We start from the raw sequence: 17,134 nt of genomic DNA, 5'->3' as shown, positions 1-17,134 counted from the left end.
AAATGCTAAAATCGTACATTTTGTATAACCTTCAGCAGCTGCCCTGTACCCACTTACTGAGTTTTTCAGTATGGATGTTGATTTTGATACAGCAGGAATATCTCAGCGTATTGCATTCAGCACATCATCAAAATTATTATGGGGTCATTGAGGTAAGCTGGTCCCGTCCTAGCAATTGTTGAGCCTTGTTTAGAGTACTGAAGAATTATTCCAGTTGCTAGGAGCTGAGAAGGCTGAGTACGTGACCAAATCAAGTCTGCGATGTTCAGAACTTGCTAATGGGAGCCAGTGTGTTCCTTGAATAGATATAGAATGTGTGTGTGCATGCTTGCACACGCACTCATAGACACACATGAACACTGTCAGGAAAGGAAAAGAAACCTGAGGTGGATTTTCTCATCAGTATCCCTATAACTGCATGAATGAATTTATTCGAGAAGATTTACTGTCATCCTTCAAATCATGTTACTGAGAATCAGCAGTCCCCTGACTCTAACCTGTTAGCTGTACGTTTTAAATACTGGCTGTGCTGAAATTTCTTACAGCTTATTAACAGGATCTGGTGCCTGGTAACTGCTGAAATTTTACTATTTAAATAGTAAAAATTGTAGTAGTGAAAAGTAAAACATCTTTCTTGTCTACTGAAGCTATTCACTTTGTGTTTTAGCCTCAACTACGTTACCTTTAATCCCCAGAAACACTGAAGTTGTGAAGAAAACAAGATGAGACGTCTTGGAGAGACAGTTGTCCTTAAAGCCAGTTTTAAACTTGAGTTGGAGATAGGGAAGGGCTGAGCCAAGGTTCAGAAGCGCACTGACAGTATGTTTAATTTGATTCTGAACCAGTTTGTGTTTACTGTAAGAACTGCCTTTGACCTGTGCCCGAAAAGTACCATTACATCTGCACATACCTCCTTCTAAACCACTATGTTAGTGCATGATCTGACCATAGTTAGAGCCAGGAGCTGTTCTTATGGGCTGGGGCTGCTCAGCACCTCACTATAAAGTTACTCTTTTGCTTTGAATTTGGGTGCTTACAACCCTTCTGGCTATAGTTTTAAATGCCAGAATTTGTACTGATGAACATGTTTCACTGTAAATGATCCTGACCTTTTTGAGAACAAGTCTAGAATATTAGAACATAGGCATTTTGTGACAGTATTACTGCTTTTATTCAGAGTCGCTCGTGTTTTCACATTTAGGAGGTCTGTATAGTAGTAGGAACAGCAGGCAGGAAGGGTAAGTTGGACTTAAGGAGGAAAGAAAAAGAAAGAAACAGTACAGATAAAAGCAGAAAAGAGCACATAGGGGAAGACTACTGGAGGGGGGCAGAGCTCAGCCCAGCTGCGTTTGGTGTGGCTAGACATAAACCAGTAAGGCAGAGATCACATGCATGAAAATAGAAGGGAAAAGGACAGAAAAGGGCTCTGAAGGTGGTTGTTTAAGGCTACCAAAAAAAAAAACAAACAAACCTAGAATTATTCCTGCTAATGAGAATGTGTCTTGTTGACAAAAAGTGTATCTTGTTTTCCTCTGATGGCTCACAGGAAGAAAATGTCTAACAGCTGGTGAGAGCAGGGAGCAGAGGTCTGGACTGGAGGTGTAACATGCTCGGTTCTGCTGATGATAATCACAGAGATCACTGTGACTCAATGTTATAATTAGTTCTTTTGTTGGTGATTTTTTTTTTTTTTAATTAAGAAGTTAAATTTTCAGGTATTGTATTTAAAAGTCATAGAAAATTGAGCACCAACATCTTGCATGCATCTCGAGATGAGTCTTCAGTTGAGTGAAGTTAAATGAATATTTAATTACAAAAATCCTGAAGCTGCAGGACACCCCTGCCCACCCCATGCTCATCCTCCATGCAATAGGGTAGTCCAGGCAACCTCTTTATTGCACAGTTTGTTTTTGCTCTCAGCACCTGTCAGTCAGTTCAGTGCACTTGGCTTTTTAATAATGTTTCAGCTTTTAAAAGTGCTGGGCTTTGTTTTCCAAGCAACTACTCAGTAGAAGAATATGTTCTGCAGGTCAGGTTGACATTTGCAGTTGAACCAGCAGGCAGTCCCAAGAGCCACATTATTTACAAAAGAGCTCACTCAGTACTGAAGCATTATACTGGAGGAGCAGATGGGTATTCTTACAGTCTGAGAATCCAGAATGTATTAGTTGCTTTTTGTTTCTGAAGTTGCCTGCGTGTTTAGGGTAGCCAGACACATCACCCAAGGTAGTTATAATGCAGATGAGTATGTGAGGTGATGAGAGTGCTGCCACTGTAAATGGTAATGTAAATGTAAATGGGACGGGAAAGAGCCCTTGCTAATGGGTCCATGCTCAGCAATACATTCACTCTAGGTTGCAGTCATCTGTCTTGGCCCAGAACACTGCTGACTGCTTCCTGTTGTGTCCATGTTCATGTCTGAAATTCGGGCACAAAGCTGAATCCTAGGGCTTCCTCCAGGAGTTGTCTTCTTTGTAGGCTCAGGGATTACGCTGCCATGTGGCACCAGCTCCAGAAACTGGGAGAGGGGAAGTGGAAGAGTTCTTCCCGTTTTACAAATTAGTTATGTAATCTTAGATTCTAGAATTAATTGGTGAAGGGAGGGTCACTTCATGAGAGCTGCAAGGTGCTGAGCAGCTCCTTAGCTGTCACCTCCAGCCCTGCACACCCTCCAAGGGTTCCAAGGATTGTTAGCAGTGTGTAGCCCTGAGCCCTCAGAACCTGAGCATGGGGTGAGGCAGAGCTTAGCACACACTTAACGTAAAATAATAACATATCTTAAAGAACATCATTGCCTGATCTTTCCAGAGTTGCCTTTTCTTGTCTCATTAACCAATGCTCTAAAACGAAACTTGTCAGTAAAAACCCTGCCTTCTTGGAAATCTCTATTTAGACACACAGTTTGAAATGAGGATTTTAATTAGCTACACTAGGTAAGTAAAGCAAGAGACTGAGTATAACCTAATGCATTCACTGAGCCCTTTTTTCTCCTTGTTCAACAGCAGCTTAACCTTCACAGTCTCACTTTTTGGTGAACTGTTCTTTAGCTGTGGCTGGCATCTGTCAGTGTTGTCGGCTAGTGTCTGCTCATGCTAGACTTTACCTTCATTTAGTCATTGCTTTTTAAGGTAGGAATGTGATCTGATAAGAGTATGACAAAGCAGATAAACGCTTTTGATTCAGAGGGCATTCAGCATTTTAATACAATGGTATACACCTGCATAAATTGCTTACCTTTTTATTTTATTCTAGTCAATGCATGGAACTTTGAAAAGTGTTGAAGGGCCACCAAACCTGGGGATAAATTTACCTCTGAGTACGAAACCCACAAATCAGAACTCAGCCAGCCACAATAAAGAGGACACAAAATCCATCAACGGAACAGAAAAGTTAGAGAAGAAATCTCCTTCTCCTTTAAAGAAAGGAGAGCCTAGGAAAGTCAGCAGTCGTGGCTGGACGTGTTGGGATTGCGATAGGTTCTTCACTCAGAGAGACGTTTACATCTCCCACATGAGGAAAGAACATGGAAAGGTAAATGAATATTTAATTACAAGAATGTGACTTAAGCCTAAAATGTGAAGTTATGTTATTGTTGTTTTCTTCTTTAATGCAGTTGTGTCTTTTGCAGATAATTGAGTTCCATCATTGTTATTCTTTGTTCTTACATGTATTTCATCTGTCTCTCTTTTGCTGATTATTTTTTGTCAGTTTCTGCATAGTTCTTTTTGAGAAAACCCAGACACTCCTTTAATTGTTCATCCATTACCAAAATTTCTTCAGGATGGAAAGAATGAAAGATATTCCAGAATTTCTTCCAAGTTATCTCCTCTGATCCAGGTTCTTACTTTTTCCTTTGTGCCTTCACATCCCCCCATCTTGAAAATTCATCAGATGTTAAAATCAGAGACTGGAGTCTTGTTTTATTGGTCCAGCGAGCACCAACCTGCATTTCATTTTAAAGGCATACTCACTGCAAGGTGAAGTCATTGCTCTGCTCTTACACTTGCAGATTCGGTCAACAAGGCAGCTGAGTTAACAAGGTGAAATTTATACTGAAAGCAGCAAGATGTGAGATAACGTACTCAAAGTTGATTGAAAGTGAAACGTGGAAATGCCATGTCCTCAGGTCAGCAGAAAGACAGCAGGGTGTCTTTGCTGCATCCCAGAGCTTTTCCAGTTAAATGAAAACGACTGACAGGTGGGCAGTCGTGAAACTGAACAGTTTTCCTCTGCTCCTGCTTGCAGGGAAGCGAGCTATGAAATTGACTTTTAAAATACAGCTAAAAAGGAAAAGAATAGTGATAAATACAACACACAGCTGACTCAGATTCCTCCTTCCTTCTGTGCTTCGTAGTTCAGAAAATTATCCTGATAGGTGCCTGGCCTCCTCTCTCCATAAAGATGGAGGGAGATTGATAGAGTTAGGACATAAAATATACTAGCTCCATGTCCTTTTGAACGGTCTCTTTCAATTAGTCTCTTTAAACATCTGTCTTTCAGCGAGTGTGGCATCTTGCAAAACATCAGATGTGCCTTGAACAGTGGTAGGTCTTATAAAAACAAAACAGAATTAAAAGTATGCATAATCTGTGTATTTTCCAGAATTAGAGGGTTACTTCTCTTGAGCCAGGTAAGAAGCAAAAATAATATTTCAAGGTTGAGCAGAGGAACGTGGCCATAGAGAGGCTTCAAAAGGCAAATAATTTTTGTGGAAGTTGGTTAGAATGAAGTTGTTTAGTGTAGAAGAGTAGAGTCTTCAGATTTTGAGGTGTGCTTTTACTGTTTTCATGAGCCACTCACCTGTAGGTTCCCAAACTAGAATTTTCCCTGGACTGTTTTTTGGAAAGGGTAAGCAGGAGGCTCCTTCATAAAAGAGTCTGAAATGCTCGATTTGCAATCCTGTTCTAAACTTACACTTTCCTTGACTTCCAGCTGAGGTGTCTGATGGCAGATAAATACACAGATGATGTTCACAAACATTTTTACAGCCCGATAAAAACGGATAAAACAGTATCTGAGTATGAGTTGTGTAATACCTGAGATGAGTTGTATAGGTGGCAGGAATGCTTTGCATGAGGTTACTCAAGTGCTTGAGTATTACAGCAGCGAGAGCAAAGTGCTTATTGTCAGGCAAATGTGGCCAATTGTGGAAAGTGAATGGTGCATTCCAAGTGGCAGAAGGCATGTAAAATAAGGTTAGTACCATATTGATAATGCTTTCTGATAATAACTTCAAATATTTATCTTCCTCCTTCTCGTATTTAATGAGAATGTGCATGTAACCTCAGGAACAGCCCTTATTATGAAATACCAGACAATTACAGCACTCAAACACTGGCCAGGAGGGCCAATTCATTGCTTATATTTGTTTACTTATATTTTATCCCTATTAAATGTCTCCTTAGGAAATGGGAGGCAGATGTAGATTAAAGTGAATAGATACCACTTGCAGAGATGGGTGATAAAAGGGCAGTTGTCACTCTTCTTCTAGACCTCTTGAAACTGTCACTGTTTTTAGCTTTTAAAATGATTGTATTCAAAACATAATTTGTTACAGATGCATTTTATTTTAGAGACTAGAAAAGTGCATAAGATGAAGGAATATGTGAAGTAGGTCTGATAAATAATGGCATTAATTCGTAGTTCACTTTTCTTAGAAATGCTAGATAAGTATTATTTGCTCTAAAATTACCTGTGCAGAATGTGCATTAGAAACTTTAATTAACCAATTTGTGAGCTATTACAGAACACATTGTCATGTAAGGTACTTGAAGGTAATTAGTTTCAAACTCTTGAGTGCTGCTGCTGCAGGTTCACAGTGAAGATGTAGAGCTGTAACCCCCTTTTAGCTGATCCCAGACCAAATTATTCAGACATAGGAGAAGTACAGCCACATGTCCTCTTTGGGCAGATTCCTGACAGTGTTGGGAAGCAGTGGCAGGTATACACATGCACATTTTCTGCATCCTCTTCCTGAGCTGGCTGAAGGGTAGCCAGATACTGGAAGGTTTGTAGCCACCATGGTGTGATTCTACCTAAGTGCTGTTTCTGAAAAAGAAAAGTGATTATCCCAGACAAAGGGTAGTACTAACACAGCTGTGCAGCTCCTGCCTTGAAGCTGAATCTGGTGTATCTCAGCCCAGTACACATATGCTGAGCTTCCTAGGACTTCTCCATCAGTGCCTTTCCAAGAAAAGACAGATGTTTTGTAAGCAGGAATTGCTTTACCAATTCCAACTGGCAGTGCAACTAATTATACATCCTCTTCTTCCTGCAGCTAAGGACAAGATGCTGTGCAACAGCTCCTGCAGCACCTAATTACAGAATAATTGACCCACAGGGAAAGCTGCATCATAAAGATCATCAGTCAGGTTTCTGTATGTATCAGGGACAGGTTTTTCTAAGTTAATGGAACTGCAGTTCGGTTCCACTGAATTCCAGTGGTAGCTGATAGCATGTCTAGTTTCTTCCACTTCTTTATGCTAGCATATTAGCAAGTGTCAAGGTTCATTCACATTAACCATTTTGTTTCATGGGGTGCTGATTGGGAGCCTGATGACCTGCTTTGTACTTTGACAATGTTTCAGAGCTCTAACAGCATGCATGAGCTTGAGCAGTTGGTCTTTGTTGGTCTTGCTGTCCACCTGAAATCTGGTTTATTTCACCTGTTCAGTTTAAAATACTAAGTACTTTTTAGCTATACCCAAAAAATTAGTATGGCTGATTGCTACTTGTTGGGCTTTTTATCTGTGCTCATCTCTGCAGTATTTTTTAAGTGGGATGTTGTCACACTGTAAGAAGTTGTGGTGGTTGTTCACCATCCTAAAGGGATTTCATGAGAGAGTGGTGTAGTACCCATATCTTCACACATACAGCATTCAGATTTTTGGTTAAAAGAAAATGAAAGAAAAATATATCCTGCATATTAGCAGGACTGCATGTCATGTGTTTGTTAATAAACAAAAAATATTTATTCTTGTTGCTATCCCAGTCACAGCATTTGCTTTTCCTGCACACACCACGTGATGATTCCCCATATTCTCCTGCCTTTATTCCATGGTTATTCCTCAGCAATGGATTTGGTCTGGGCTTACCTGAGGAAGCAGCCTGTCCATCTTAAAGCATGAGAATTACTGCTATGATACTGCCTCTCCTTCATAACATGCTTTCACATTTTGTTTTAAGCTTTTATAAATTTCATCCCAGAGCACTGCAGTCATAAGCACACTGCAAAACCGTGTTGCAAAACATACTTATTAATGTGTTAGTGTTAATGACTGTGCACTGTGTGTACAAAGTTCTACAATTTCAGAGAAAAAAACGTGTTGGTTCTTCTTTTTTTGTTTTTTTTTTTTTTTTAATTGTCCTTTAAACACAGAAAGTAATCTATGTTGAGGAACATTGTGCCTCTAAGGGCATTATGTACAGGACTGTCCCTAATATGATAACCATATCTTGTTTCCTAATGGGATTCCTCCCATTTGCATCAGCTACCTTTCAGAAATCCTTTTCTTTCCGTCCCCCACATTCCTGTGATTTTGGTCTTGATAGCAAAAAGGTCTCTCATCTCCATCAGCATTTCAATGCAATTTGAGCCATATATTATTTAGGATTGAGAATTGTTTTTATTATTATTAGTTTAGATTAGGCACCAGAGAATGACTTGTATCACATTAAAATTTTCATGTGAATTGTTGCCTTTCTCCATTGTGTGGGAATCTGTCGTTTCCTCAGAAGCTGAGACCAAGTAAGCCAAACCCTCAACGTTCTTCTGCAAAGAAAACCTTTGGTATTGAATGCTTGGGAATGTGGGGACGAATCTTGTATGGATTCTCTAGAGCAGTCAGGTAGGATCCAATTCCAAGCACTGATCCAAATCATTTGTTCAGTGGCTTCAGCTGGAATGGCAGAATGACTTTACATTATTTGCTTTTTTCAGTTTGAAGAGAGCTCTGATCTCTGCTAGAGCAGGGAAAGGCAATCTGGAAATTTGTGTTTTTTTTCTTCTAGATAACTGGACTGATTGCATGAGACTGTCCATTCCTGCAGTTCTACCTGGCAGCAGGCAGAGCTCTTCCTCAGTGTAGAATGCTTGCAGTCTGGGTGCAAGTGACCAGAATTTCTTTCAGGAGATTCCAGTGAAGTCCATTTCTTCTTCAGACTCTGCACACCCTGACTCTGGCAGGAGTGGCTGCACAGAATGCTGAGTGTGGGGCTCTGGCCCCAGCTGGTTTGTTGAAAAGTAATCTGAGAAAGTCTTAAATGAGATCTGTTTGGTCCCTGTTTGGTTTTAACTTTCAAGATGTTACGCTGATTTCTTTATTACTACCAGAGCAGTAGAAAATTACAGATGGGAGCTTGAAAAATCTTAATTAATTGGGAAGGCAGGAGATTTGATAAGGAATATTTTGGTTTCCTTGCTGCAGCTACTGATAAGACAGGCCAGTTTGGACTGAGTTCTAAGATTGTGATGTGCTAATAAGACCCAAAGCATAGGTCTGTGTCATTTGCTCTTGGAGCTTTCATAGTTCACAGTTTGGAGACATTATTTCTTCAGATACTGGAGCTCCAGTGACTTGTGTTCAGCTGGAATGGCATAGAAGGAGACTGCTCCACCCTTTTTACCTTCCTTCCTTTTCTTTCTCTTTCCACGTAACAAACAGTGGTATAAAACACATAGAATTCCCCAAACACACGATCCTCAGGTTGGCATCAGGCTGTATCTCGCATTTCTTTGTGACTTTTCTGAGCCTTGTTGGCACATCAGCATTCATGATGCTTTGCTTTGGTCCTTATCACCCCTCGTCTTGTGGGTGACGGAAACCTCTTGGTCAGCAGCTTCAGAAGTTTTTCAGCAGTGGGAAAGGAAAGGTGACTTTATTGTGAAAGCACATCTCTGCTCATTCTGCCTTTACCAATCCAGAAATTGCCCCCTGATCTCCCATACCTCTTTGATGGAAGAGCTTCACTTCACTCACAGTCTGTGGTTTCTGTTCGCAGTCTTTGGTAGTGTGTGCTGGCCACACTGCTTTGAAAGAGATGTAGTTTGCTTGACCAAAGTGACAGACCCTGGTAAGTACGTTTCTTTCCTATGATTGAAGGTTGTGGCACACAGACTACTTTCACCTAGCTTTTTTTTTTTTTTTTTTTTTTAAATTAATGTGTTTTTCTTCTTCTTTTAAAGCAAATGAAGAAACACCCTTGTCGCCAGTGTGACAAATCATTCAGTTCATCCCATAGTTTATGTCGTCACAACCGTATCAAGCACAAAGGCATTAGGAAGGTTTATACATGCTCGTAAGTACTACTTCTGTTTTATTTTTCAGAGATACTAGGGACAGAGTATAACCAACAATAAACATTGTGAATTGAATTTTTCTTCTTCAGGCACTGAGGTTAGAGTAACCAAACCTGACCTCAGTCTAATGGACTAGCTCCAGGAAGATAAAGAATGTGGACTTGAGTGCAGAATTAAGACTCCTTTGGAGCTAGCATTCGTCCTTCATGGAAAGTGATTGTTTTCCTGCTCAAATTTAGTTAGGGAGAACTTAACAAAGTGTTTAATTGAATGTACAGTTTAGTTACATTAATAGAGGTACAAACTCATGTGCTCCATTTTGTCTAAGCCACGCTTTGTTGTGGGTCCCAATACTCCTGTCTTGGGTGTTGTCTTAGGAGAACTTTTCTCTCATTTGCTGTGAATACAAGCTGCTCAAACATCTGCAGTTTTGTTTTTAATTGTTCTCCCGTTCTGATAATACTTGTGCAATTGATTGGAAGAGTGCTTCTTCAGTATTATCGTTAGTAGATTGGACTTGTCTGTGTTTATTTACTAGCTCTGTTCACATTCTTCAGAGTAGTACATCTCTTTCTGAGCATGACATTTGGACCTCTGCATGCCTGCTCTGTGTTTATACAGGCACTGCCCAGACTCCAGACGTACCTTTACCAAACGGCTGATGCTGGAAAAACATATTCAGTTGATGCACGGCATTAAAGACCCTGATGTCAAAGAAATGACTGAATCAGCTAACATGGAAGAGAGGGAAGTAAAAGAAGATGCAAAGGTAATCACTTAGCAGATTCATTCAGTCACTGAGTTCTTGTGGGGATACATCCAGGATCTTTAAACAGATATTTTGATCCCATAAAATTCTGCTTTTCAAAGCTTCTGCAGCTAAGTCCTCTCACAGCTGTAGAGAAGCTGCAGGTTGCACAGAAGCACGGTGAGCTTATCCCAAATGCCCAGCCTTGAGCTTGTTTGACAAACCTCAGCAGTCACTGCTTATTTATGCTTACAAAAACAGTATTTACAACTTTTTTTTTAGGTTCCTAGTCCAAAGCGTAAATTGGAAGAACCTGTCCTGGAATTCAGGCCTCCACGAGGTGCAATCACGCAGCCATTGAAGAAGCTAAAAATCAATGTTTTCAAGGTTCACAAGTGTGCTGTCTGCGGCTTCACAACTGAAAATCTCCTCCAGTTTCACGAACATATTCCTCAACATAAATCTGATGGCTCTTCTTACCAGTGCAGGGAGTGTGGACTCTGCTACACATCTCACGTGTCTCTCTCCAGGCACCTCTTCATCGTACACAAGCTGAAGGAGCCGCAGCCAGTATCAAAGCAGAACGGGTCTGGGGAGGATAATCAGCAGGAGAACAAACCCAACCACGAGGACGAACCGACCAACAGCACGGTGTCGGACAGGAGATGCAAAGTGTGTGCAAAGACTTTTGAAACTGAAGCGGCCTTAAATACTCACATGAGAACACATGGCATGGCCTTCATCAAGTCGAAAAGGATGAGCTCAGCTGACAAGTGATCAGATCATTGGGACATGGAAATCTCTCTCCACATTGGAATACTAATGACATTTTTGTTACAGAAAGTTCAAGGTATAATAGTGTTAACAGTACTGTTCAGGCTGTTGCAATATATTCTGCATAACTATGTCCCTTTCGCCTCATTGTCTGTACCCTTGAAACCATTGAAGCAGTATTTGAGTTGAAAAGAGTTTGTATATATTTAAACTAATAACTTTTATACTCTTTGTTACGTGTTTGTATTGGTATCTAGTGGAAAGTTTTGTTTTGTTTTGTTTCTGTTTTTTGTAGTAAGTTTCTCTAAAACAGAGTTCTTAATGCTGGCTCAGTTTCCTGGGGTCTCTTAAACTGTTTCTTATGTGAATGCTTCTGACAGAAAGTTCAGCAAATGGGAGCACAGCAGAAGGCAGTGCCTGGAGGGAAAAAGCAAGGAAGCGAAGGGGATATGCCACATCCTGCAGGACTTTGGATAGTTCTGCACGTGGCAGGAAGCTTTCAGACTTTCTCTCCAAAAAAAGTACCCCTGCACATGTAAAGTGCAGTGCTGGTTGAGGTGCTGACACCAGAACAGGTGCAGACACCCCAGGGTGATCACGTACTTCTGACAAGTGTAATTGCACAAATATATATATATATATATATCATGAAGTAATTTGTAGCCATCAGGTGCTTGTGGTCAAAGCTCTGATAGTTATAAAAGGGCTGGGCTGCTCTGGATTAAATAAGTAAGATGTAATTAGAGGCATAGGTTTATCATTATAATGTTTTGGGTTTTTTTTTTGTTTGTTTGTTTGTTTTTTTTGTTTTGTCATGTAATTTATTAAACATAATAGAAACAATTACACAGCATTAAGTATTTTCCTTTATCTCTGGTTATGAAAATAGCCAACCCTTGTTGCTGGGGTTGACGTTTCCCAGCTCTGTTTGCTAATGCCAAATGTTCCAGGGCTCAGTGTTCAACCACAGCCATCGAGGAGCAAACACACACCACACCAGCCCATGTGGGTACGACTGGCACTTCACCTTTAACACGGACCTCACGGAGCTTCAAAATGCATCCAACATCCCTGGTGAGCTTTCACCAGGTACAGAAAGGTACCGCGCTGTCCCTTTCATATATGGTTCTCTGTGAGATTTATATTTTTGTTTTCTTTTTGCATTTTATACCTTGTATGTATCCCTAGAAAACCTTTTTGTACTTTTTCCTTTCTTTCTTCTAATTCTTTTTTTTTTCTTTCTTTTCTTTTTTTTTTTTTAAGAAAAAAAGAAACAAATCTTGTACATATAGATAGCTGCATGATATATGGTAGTAATTGTTCGGTTCCTTAAAAGTCTTGCTGCTGTCAGATGTTACTATACACTACGTCCATTACGACTGTATTAAACACATTTCGTATGTAAATAAATGTGGAGCATTTTGCCCCAAAATATTTGTGAGATTCTGTTATTTATCATTAAATTTTAGCAACTTTAAAGATGGAAGTGTTTGGAAAAAATACAGATCCTTCTCAGCCGCCTCCATAACCCTTCCTTAATCACAAAGTTGTACATTGGATACATGAATTCTGCTTTGTCTCTTCATCCTCATTCATACTAATTTGGTTCGTTGGTAAATGCTTCCTATCCCACTTCTATTACTCGTACATGAGTGGTTGTGAGGTTCTCCTCCCTCCCAGCATCACCCTGGCCACCACTGCCCTCCTCATTGAGTGTATACCTCCAACACTTGTTTGTTGATGTGCACTGTCAACTGTACAACAAATGAGTTATCACTATGCAGAATGGTGTTTTGTATACAGTGAACAGATAATAAAAACTAAATTTTCACAGCCGTTACAAACACTTTGGTTTATTTCACCACCTCGTGGTCACACATCTGCAAGGAATGCTGTGAGCCATAGTTGTGGGTCTCGGATGCCAGTGAGATGGAGTTACACAGGGCAGTAAGAACAGAAAATGACTGCAGAACATTGGAGAATCACAGGATCATTAAGGTTCACTAAGACCACCTAGTCCAACCATCCACCTGCCACCAATTTACCTCTAAACCACTTCCACAGGGTGCTATGAAGTATCCTGCCTGGCACTCAGTTGCCATTAAGAATGCTAACAGGTTAATAGGACAGGAATACAGAAACATATGGAAAGCATCATTGTATCCTTAAAAAGTCCACAAATGCCTGCACAGGGAATGCCTCATGGAGCTCAAATTTCCCACCAGCAGCCCAGCAGGCAGAGCAGAGCTGGGCAGACGCAAGGCTGGGTGGACAGCAGATGAACTTGACATGGGGACATCGGATGGGGCAAGGGATGGGCAAAGCAGACATAACAAGGATAAGTAAAGCCATGACGATGATAAAAAGGATGCCTGCTCCTTTCATGAGAAAGGAGGGCAAAGGGTTTCAGGGTGCTTCTCCATCTCATGTAAGGGACTCTGCAGCAGGATGCTGCAGATCCTGAACATTAGTATGAATCAAAAAGTAAGTAGAGCAATTAGTGGACCCCTCAAACACACAGACAGCTTCTCTGCCTTTGGGAGTCCCTGACCTCAAAGCCTCGCTGGTCATCCAGTGGTTTTGTCTTTCTCAGAGGCACAGCACAAGTAAGACCAAGCTTTGCTCAGCTTTGGGCAGGCTCTGTGGTCTCTTTCTATTCCACGCTGTTCATTTTTCTTGCACGCTGAGCTCCATGGGGCTCCTTCTGCTTCTTCCATGGACTGGGGCAGCTCAGGCTGAGCACAGCTGCCGACTGCTCCTGGCTTCCACCGGACACTTGCAGACGCAGAATTCAACCTTCCAAACATCCTGACTCTCTCAGTTCTCAACTACTGAGTATCCACGGGGAATTCAGTGTGCCAGGGCTATTTAGTTTTAAAAGGATTTTTATATAACTGTGACCTTTTCATTCTGTTGGTATTACCTTTCTCAGCACGCCGGCCAGGCCAATAATGAGACACAGAAAAAACCTATTTCACTGTAAAACCTTTCTCAAATATTGGGGCAGTTCAGGAGTGAATTCCTTCTGTTTGTATATCAGCTTATTGCAGAAAGGTTATCTGCCTGGGCTCCCAGGAGGACAACGGTTGGGTAACACAGCAAAAAGAGAAATCAGAGCACAGGGCAGCAAGAACAGCAAGTAGGTCCCTCCTTCCACTTGAAGAGAACTGCGCTGTCTCCTCTTTGGTGACCGTACTGAACTGCTTCATTAATGCTATCTTATCAGTATTGCAGGCTGCACATTGAACTGCCAGCTCAGCACCAGGCAGGGCAGTGCAGAGCTGTCCTGCAGCACTGCTCTGCTCCTCTGCTGCTGGGAGAGCAGACACCCGGGTCTGGCTGGAAGTGGAGGAGGCACTGCAGCTCTCCGCTCCAACACCAGAGCTTTATGGCTCGAAGGAAAAAGAATGTATTCAGGGCAGCAATGTGACCATCCGCAAAATAATCCAAACATTCTATCCCTCACAGATGCGTCCCCTAACGTGATGTGGCAGAAGCCTCCATCCCGTTTCTTTATATTCTGCAATTCTCCCATTCTGTATGCACGGACTGTCATCAGACAGCGGAGCTGTGGGCGTGCTGCCCTGTGAGCCGTGCCCTCGGAGCGCTGCAATATTTCTGCTCTAAGTGACTGCTGCCTTCTCAGTTAAAATGCAGAGCAGCTCTTGATGAGTGCCATCAGGCCACAACTGGAGGAGCTGCTTTCTCAAAACACCACTCCATCATTGCATTTACATACTGTTGCTGCGAGCAGAGCTCCTGATGTGCACAGAAGGTCTCTACATCATGCAGCTCCAGGCGGCCTCGCATGGACGAGGTGCTGCCCACACATGCTGTGTTCCCGTCCTGTAATGTCAAGCACTTCCAAACGCTCCTAAAAGTCAAGGCAGGAGTGCTCTGTGGCCAGAATTCATCTCCACTGAACTCAGTTACCACGGATCGGATCATCTCTGATTGAGGCTCTGAGTGCCATCGCAGGTTTGATTTCTTCTTTTGTTTTCTTGGAGAGTGCTTTAGGCTCAGTTCTTGAAGCAAAAAGCAAAGCAAACGGGTGCCGTTGTCAGCCTGAAATGCTGCTGATCTTCCCAGGTAAAAGCTACAGCAGGGAGAAAGGAACATGAAAGGGTTACAACTATTCCAAGACATGGTGGTGAGAATAGAATCACAGAATCATAGAATTGCTCAGGTTGGAAAAGAACTTAAAGATCATTGAGTCCAACCACACCCTAACCACGCTACCCAAACTCTAACAAGCCTCCACTCAGGGTTTGTTATGGGACACGATGTCCCTGAGCACTATGTCCAAACAAAGAGAAATAGAGAAGGCCACCGCATCCGTCACCCCAGGAACATCGGGTGCACATGGTGTCAGCAACACAGAAACATTAACCCTTATTGCTAACAACTTACTGATAATTCTTTTCAGCTCAGTGCTCTCCCTGCCTCATCAAAACACTGAAACCAATGCGAACGTCTCAGGCTGACCAAAGGACTGCTAAGCAGGATGAAATCTTTACTCTGACTTCTTGAAAACATTTTTACTGCCTCCTTATTTGCTCTTGGGAGGTTTCAGAAATTGAAAACATCTGAACATTCGTCAATTATTTCTGATTTTTTTTTTTTCCATATTCTCGGAGGAATGAGAAGGAAAAGAGGACATCAGCTGCTGAAAGCGGATCATCCAATCCACCCCTCTCCTCCTCCCTTACACCAACAACCAAGAACTAAAAACGACTGTCACAAATAAAGAATTCCCTGAAACACATCCACACAGCTACAACCACATCAGCTGTCCCAACATCAGGTGGCAGAGCAGGCTGAGGATGTTATGTCACCCACATAGAAATATAACCATGCAAAGAGACTGTGCCTGTGACAATATCCTTGCCAGCTAGAGACACACGACAGAAGGTGGACAGGAGCAGAAGCCATGTGTGCTTGGAAGCAGCAGGCATTGTGTTCAGCATGAACATGGGCCCAAGTTGCTTCCAAAGCACAGGCTCAAATGAACTGTGTTTACCCCAGGTGACTGCAAATGGAGCATCCTTTTAGCCAGCATTGTTCAGCTCAGGGACGAGGTATGAGCTCTTTGCCAATGCCCAAACTCTTTGAACACAAAGAGCCATAATTCAAATATTTTTCTATAGGTAGCACTCACGTCTGGATGTTTGCATAGGGCTGGTGAAAGAGCCAGAATGTCAAGAGCTCCATTTTTCTGCAGGAGAAAAAATTAGTGTAATTTCCTAGCGGCCGAGCTCCTGAAGAGCCGCTGTACAAATACTGAAAGCAAACAGACGGAGAACAAAAAGACTCAAAAATACATGTAACCTTTAATAGCTGAAGCTATCCCAATAGTACAGTAGCAGCCAGCAGCAGAAGTGTGGGTGAAGCGCAGCAGCACTGGAGAAGGGAGAAAAGTGCACCCCTAACACGGATCCCTCGACTCACTGATGTGGGAATGGAATGTTGTTTCTGCATTCGATATTAAAAAGAGCAATCGGTTTGAAGAAGCAGAACATCGTGCATTTGTGTTCTGTAACTTATCCTTAGAAATAGTTGCTCTAAGAAGTAAAATACTGTATATGTTAGCAGCGTGTTTTAGAAACATTATTACTGAATTATGTGACTAATTCTTTCTTGCAAAACTGTAATAGTTTGTTACACGTTCCAAACAATGCAAGTATATTGTTAGGGATTAGAAAACATGTTGTAGAGTTGTTCTGTTCAGATAAGAAACTCCCAGCAAAAGAAAAACAGATTTGGCAAACATCAAAGAAGTCAGGGCCTCTGCACAAGGCCAGATGTCTCACTCCATGAGAAAGTTGGGGTGTGAAGGCAGGCACCAAGGTACTCCCCTGTCCTTCTCCCGAGCTTATCTTTGTGGAAAGAAGGACAAGCAGATATCTGCAAAATAATGATTAGGCGTGGAATAAGTTAATTAATTAACTACAGATTTACGCTGAAGCAGCAAAAATCTATGTTTGTTCAGTGTTTCCACGTCTAGTGAAGCGTTGAGAAGATTGTGAACCTGAAGTACTCAGACAATGAGGAACCAGGGGAGTAAGAGATCAGCGTTGGGGAATAGGGAATAAAAGATGTAATGCTGTTTTCTGGGTGCTCTCCTGCTTGCAGGAGGCCCGCCATTGCAATTGTGAATAAAATCTGCATTGTCAGAGATACTGTCCTGGAAAATTACTTGGATATTTCCAACACTGAGAAGTGTTCTCTGAGCTCTGCAAGGCTGATCAGCAGCAAGTTGGTTGTCAGAGGTGCTCTGGTCTCAGAATCGAGTGTGGCTTTGTGCTTTAGACAAA

General features: G+C 41.8%; 1 protein-coding gene across 7 annotated transcripts in view; it reads left to right on the top strand.

The window, feature by feature from the left end:
- Positions 1-12,651, top strand: part of ZNF532 (zinc finger protein 532) — a 41,095-nt gene extending 28,444 nt beyond the window's left edge. For all 7 annotated transcript variants that reach the window (XM_090130678.1, XM_090130675.1, XM_090130672.1 and 4 more), the window contains exons 7-10: positions 3,253-3,531; positions 9,185-9,297; positions 9,920-10,067; positions 10,329-12,651. In XM_090130678.1, the coding sequence (XP_089986804.1) occupies positions 3,253-3,531; positions 9,185-9,297; positions 9,920-10,067; positions 10,329-10,823 (1,035 nt within the window). In that variant the 3' untranslated portion in view covers positions 10,824-12,651. The remainder of the gene's footprint in view (positions 1-3,252; positions 3,532-9,184; positions 9,298-9,919; positions 10,068-10,328) is intronic.
- The last annotated feature ends 4,483 nt before the right edge of the window (positions 12,652-17,134 follow it).

The sequence above is a fragment of the Phasianus colchicus genome, chromosome Z, assembly GCF_987193195.1.
Source record: "Phasianus colchicus chromosome Z, bPhaCol1.hap1.1, whole genome shotgun sequence".
Classification (NCBI taxonomy): Eukaryota; Metazoa; Chordata; class Aves; order Galliformes; family Phasianidae; genus Phasianus; species Phasianus colchicus.
The sequence above is the reverse complement of the archived record's forward strand: the minus strand, read 5'-3'. Positions and strand labels throughout refer to the sequence as shown.